The following is a 5,500-nucleotide window of genomic DNA, read 5'->3' as shown; positions in this document are numbered from 1 at the left end:
AAAAAGGGAATTGCCCATGAAAAAGAAATAATATATATATATACACACACACACACACACACAAAATAACTTACCTAGTCACAGTCTCACAGAAGTCTGAAGATTGGCTACAAGTGGAAGACGATAAACCGATGATGAAGAAATGATCCGATGCAGACAGTGAAATATGAACATTTGCGGTGTAGTCCACAAGTCCAATTGAAGAATTTCCTCCAACGGATAATGGAGATGAGATGCCAGGGAAAAGGTAAGGTGCCTGATCTGATGAGAAGACACCTGGAACAAATTACAGGAAGAAGAAGACAAGAAAGAACAAGCAAATTGAATCAAAAGGCAAACCCAATTGATCAGGGTAGTAGATGACAGCATACAAACAGAGGATATCTGCTAAGGAATAGGCAAGACAGAAGGAAGGCATGAGGGAAATATAACAACAAAGAGCACATACAGGACATAGTAGCCTTATCTGAATCTGACTGAGGATACAGGATGGAAACGGAAGGAAGGGAAATCAGTAAGGAGGATTTACCCTCATGAGCCACTGAAGTTTTGGTAAGGAGAGATCGATATCGATCTGGATAAAGAAGAATATATGTGGAATGATATACAGTACGTGAAACTTTGAAGGTAAATAAATCTGACAGATGACATCAACAGGACAATAGGAGAAGGAAATAAGTCTTAAAGGATAAATGAAAAACCAATCACAAGGACAGAGGTTCAAATGAAGGCAAAGCAAAGCAGTGAAGAACCATGCTGAGGTGAACATTGAATCTGGAAGGAACACCACAATAGAGAAAGAGTAGGAGAGGTAAAAACTTTATGGTACCTGGAAAAATGAAAAGTGTTGGATAAGGCAGCTTGATAACCCGCAATCAAGGAGACAAAAGATCCTTGATCAAAAATCCGAGAAAATCCATAAGATGAGAAACAGTGGATTGTGCAGTAGATGAGTGTGATGGGTGGACTCCTGTTGAGAATGAGCTAACAGAAGCCAGTCATCCTTCTAATGAGAAAAAGCCAACCTGAGTGTGAGAAAAGACTCCATGGTAAATTGGGGTAGAACCAAAAATTGATCGAAGCAGGATAAATCAATCATAGGACACCAGTTGCTGGTTTTCTAGGGTACCACAAACAGGTTGGAATAAAACCTGGAGAAGGATGAGTAACAGGTTCAATGTCATTCTTAGAAAGAAGATCTTGTACTGCCTCGGACAGATGTTGACTGGTGGTAGGATCCTAATGCAATGGAAAGGATATGGGTACCCAAGACAACGGAGGAAGGTAAAGGAAATGAATGGCAAGTCCCTTGGATAATACCAAATCTATGGTGAAAAGTTGCCAAAGGGGAACAAAATCAGTCAAGCGAGCCCCCCACTGGACCGGAACCAACCAACTATCGGCGACGTTTCCTCTATGTCCAACAATATGATGAGAGGAGGAACCCCTGTAGGTAGGAACAGGTATGGGCTCAGAAAGAGTGGGATTGGAAAAAGTAATAGGGGGCTCATCTAGGCTCTGAATGAAATAAATGATCCACCAAATAAGAAAGGGTCATTTACTGTCTCACTGATTCCACATTGGATTCTAAAGTCTCAGGAACATTACCAACAACATACCACTGTAGAAAAGGAGCCATACGTAAGTCCTGGAGATAAGTTGGTGGTAAAAGAATCTGGGACAAAACAGCATCCCTCCCCAGGAGATCCAAAAAACAGAAAAACTACATGTGTAAAGAAAGAGCCAAAGAAGACAAACGTGCTAACATGGAGGTAATCAGGGAAAGGCTATCCCTCCAAAAATCCTCAGGATCTTGGTGGATTACCTCAGAAAGGAGGTGGATGATAGACAAGTACTGTAGGAGAGTCGGTAGAGTAAGACGAAGGCAGGGAAAACTGGGTGGGGTATAAACTAATGGGATGATCAGGGTCCACCCCCACACAGCCAAAATTGATTCCAACTGTTGAGAATTGAGAAGCGGACAATCAGCCAGATGGTAGTCCAGAACAAACTGATCCGAAGCCTGTAGAGAGTGAGGTATGCTAGCACCATCAACCATCTGAGAAACAAAATGTTCTGCATGAACTCTAAGATCCTGGGAAAGGGGAAAAACATATACTGAGATGAGGGGATACTATATAAGAAAGAAGGAAGGGGATAAAACAGAACATACCTGAGAAACATGTCTAAAAAGCCATATTAGGCCTAACTGATTCCACAACAGGGGCACAGGTAGACACAGTAAAATCAGGTCAAAGAAAAAAACTGTCCAAATCCTCGTTGACCTGAACAGGATTGGCATGTTCAGGAGAAATATGTGCAACATCAGGAGAAGCAGATTGACTCATATAATGATCAATCTCATGATCAATGAGAGCTGATAAGTCTACAGACGAGTTCCCCCATCTCTAACCTGTGTGATTGTGCTAGTAGAAGATATAACCCCTGAAGTGATAACCTGTACTTCAGAATTCATTGTGTAATAATGAATAACCAAACACAACCGTTTGATTAAAATAAATTGAAAACTGGAAAAATCAGTTATCAGAAAATTTGTTAAATTTTGAAAAAAGAAAACCCAAATCCATTCAGAATTAATATAAAAAAATGCCCTAAGTTGAACAACAACAACAAAAAACACAATTGAAGAGCACAACAAAAAATGAAACATACTGACACAAGTACTGCGAAACGAGAAGTGATAGTTAGGTAGAATTGAATAGAGGCAGTTCACATGTGTCAGGAGAGTGTGTTGCATTCTTATTGATGGAGGGTTCTTGCATGATGATTTAGATGAGACGCTATTGAACTATTTGATTGCAACATATGTGGGAGCTCAAAGCTTGTGGCATGCAAAATTATGTTTACATATAGAGGGCAGCACTGAATGAGAATAGCTATTTATGTAAGTGGAAATAATGTAGCTAATCACAAGTGCCATTTCCTCAAAACAAAACTTTATTAAACTTAAATGCACAAGATGTTAAGTAAAAATTAGTGCAAACACACCAGAAAAAGCATAGAAAACCACAATAAGATATGTTGAAGTCACAGCACTAAAACTTGCTCCTTCGTATCTACTCTATGGTAATTTCAGACAGCACTGATATCCCCTAACAGTTACAGTGAAAAAAAAAAGATAACTTTGTAGCTTTACACACTACAGGTGACCATGAAGCTATCTTTACCACAGAAAGACAAAAAGTGCTACTCTAGGTGAATGACACAGAATAATATGAAGCTAAAGAAAAAGTAACTAAACCTTATCAACTGATGTAATATGCAGTAGCTGCACACACCTGTATAAATAACAACTTTTGAAAAATTCCTATGTTAATACAAATAGATAGGAAACACATGGTATGCTTATATATCTCAACCATATAAAACAATTACAACCCAAATAGATGAAGAGAGGTATGTCAGTAGAGGGGAAACCTAACCAAAGTAAAAATCAAAGATAAATAAAACAAAGAATACCAATTATACATTTTAACACAGCAGGAATTACTAACACAAATAAATATTTTTCTAACTTCCACATGATTTAATATCGACATACTTTCTGTGTTGGTTTCAAAGATTAACAAAATGAAGACTTACAGTGTTAAGCCCAAGAGTTCTCAATGTTAATTTTAAGTTATCATAATTTCTACCAACTGGTATCCGTGTTTTCAGCCAAGGAGGTAGTTTCAACCTGAAACAACAAAGATGATAATTAGTTTTGTTTTCAAACATCGTAAAATTTGAAGAAATACCCCAAAAGTTAGTTTTTAAAAATTTTTAATCAACATAAAATAGCAAGTGATCAATTTGTATAGAAATTGTTGAGAAAATTAATGAAAATTTCCATTTTTGAATTGTAATTGTAAAAAAAGTTAACATTTTCTAACACTGAAAATGTATTTCTAATAGGTACTTACCTACTCTCACCTAAAACTATCTCAACCCTCTAAGCATTGCTAAAATTTTGAACAGTGCACCAGTCTTTTATACCCCTTCATTTTTTGACTACTTTCCACCAATCATACTGCATCACATACACTCTACCATTGCAGCACAATCCTCACTTTTGAGAATTGGCATATACAAACCCAAAACACTGCAAATGAGTGGAGAGGAAATACATGTTCAGCATTAGAAAATGTTAACTTCCAAAACAGAATCCAAAGCTAGAATCCCACATTGCAAAGGTGGAGGGGCCGGTGAAAGCACAAAACAACCAAACAAGTGGATAACAACCACTATGTAAGAACAGTTGTGTCAACAATTAAATTAGAAGGCACAATGGTGAGGTACAGCATTATTTCTGGAACAGGTATCCTCTTTGTCCAGTAAAGAAAAAAGGAAGACACATAGGGTGGAACCGATTAGAATACGTGGCTAGGGCTAAAGGACTGTAAATGTATATGAATAGCCCAAGTCCACCCGAGCAGAAAACATCGAAGGGAAGCACCTTGGGATATGACGGTTTATGCCAAGTGCAGTCCAAAAGCAAAAACATGGAAGTGCCTTGAATAAGTTTATAATATCAACAAGTGCACTCTTCTTGGGCAAAAAACATCCAGGGGAAGTGCCTTGCATAAGAGTGATCATAGTATATTGTGACTGTAACAAAATGAGAGATCAACAAGTGCAGTCTGCCCAAGCAAAAAATATCTTTGGTAAGCACCTTGTGATAAGTGGTAGTATGACAAGTGTGGTCTATCCAAGCAGAAAATATGCAGCGAAAGTGCCTTGCATAAAATTGTGGGTTTCATATCGTGTATGAAAGGTATTGAGAGATCAAAAAGTGCAGTTCGTCTCGAAAAAAAAACAATCAAGGGGAGGCGCCTTGTGTTAGTACTGAGTATGGCAAGTGTGGTTCATCCAGGCAGAAAACATCTAGTGGAAGCACCTTGCATAAAAAAGATAAAACAGGGTGAAGAAGTGGGGTCAGTCCAGTCAAAAACATCTGGGAGAAGCTCCTTGTGGTTATTGAGTATAGCAAGTGCAGTCTATCCAGGCATAAAACATCCAGTGGAAGCTCCTTGCATTAATAGTGTGTCATGATGAACAGGTGCAGTCAACCCAGGCTAAAAACATCCAGAAGAATCATCTTCGATTGAGAACATTATGATAGTGCATAATATGAAGAATAAAGATGACAGCCCTCTTCTCACAGAGTGGGTGCATATGACTAGGAAATTTTGATTACTGTACAAATCCCCCTCATGAAGAAACCTCCATGGTCCACCACTCCAGAGACTGGAAACTTGGTGGTAAGGACCCCCATGCTCCACTTGAAAAAAAGGGGGGGAGTATACATTGGGGGGGTCCACAGGAACAACACACCAGAGACAGTGCAATGGGCATCTGCATTTCCCTATTTTCAAAAGCAGAAAGATTAATAGTAAGAATCACAGTTCAGTAGGGATGGGCAAAAATTCCCATCTGCTTTATTCATGAAGTCCATGAGTGATGGTCCACAGTATATATATATATATATATATATATATAT

At 38.4% G+C, this 5,500-nt stretch overlaps 1 protein-coding gene across 1 annotated transcript in view; it reads right to left on the bottom strand.

The window, feature by feature from the left end:
* The window catches only part of LOC106471645 (lipoyl synthase, mitochondrial-like), a gene marked incomplete at its 3' end in the record, with an annotated part of 68,990 nt that overhangs the window by 33,654 nt on the left and 29,836 nt on the right, over positions 1-5,500 (bottom strand). The window contains exon 3 of the mRNA XM_013932260.2: positions 3,604-3,697. Coding sequence (XP_013787714.1) covers positions 3,604-3,697 — 94 coding nt within the window. The remainder of the gene's footprint in view (positions 1-3,603; positions 3,698-5,500) is intronic.

Source organism: Limulus polyphemus, unplaced genomic scaffold, assembly GCF_000517525.1.
Source record: "Limulus polyphemus unplaced genomic scaffold, Limulus_polyphemus-2.1.2 Scaffold4756, whole genome shotgun sequence".
Classification (NCBI taxonomy): Eukaryota; Metazoa; Arthropoda; class Merostomata; order Xiphosura; family Limulidae; genus Limulus; species Limulus polyphemus.
This window is presented reverse-complemented; position numbering and strand designations above follow the sequence as displayed.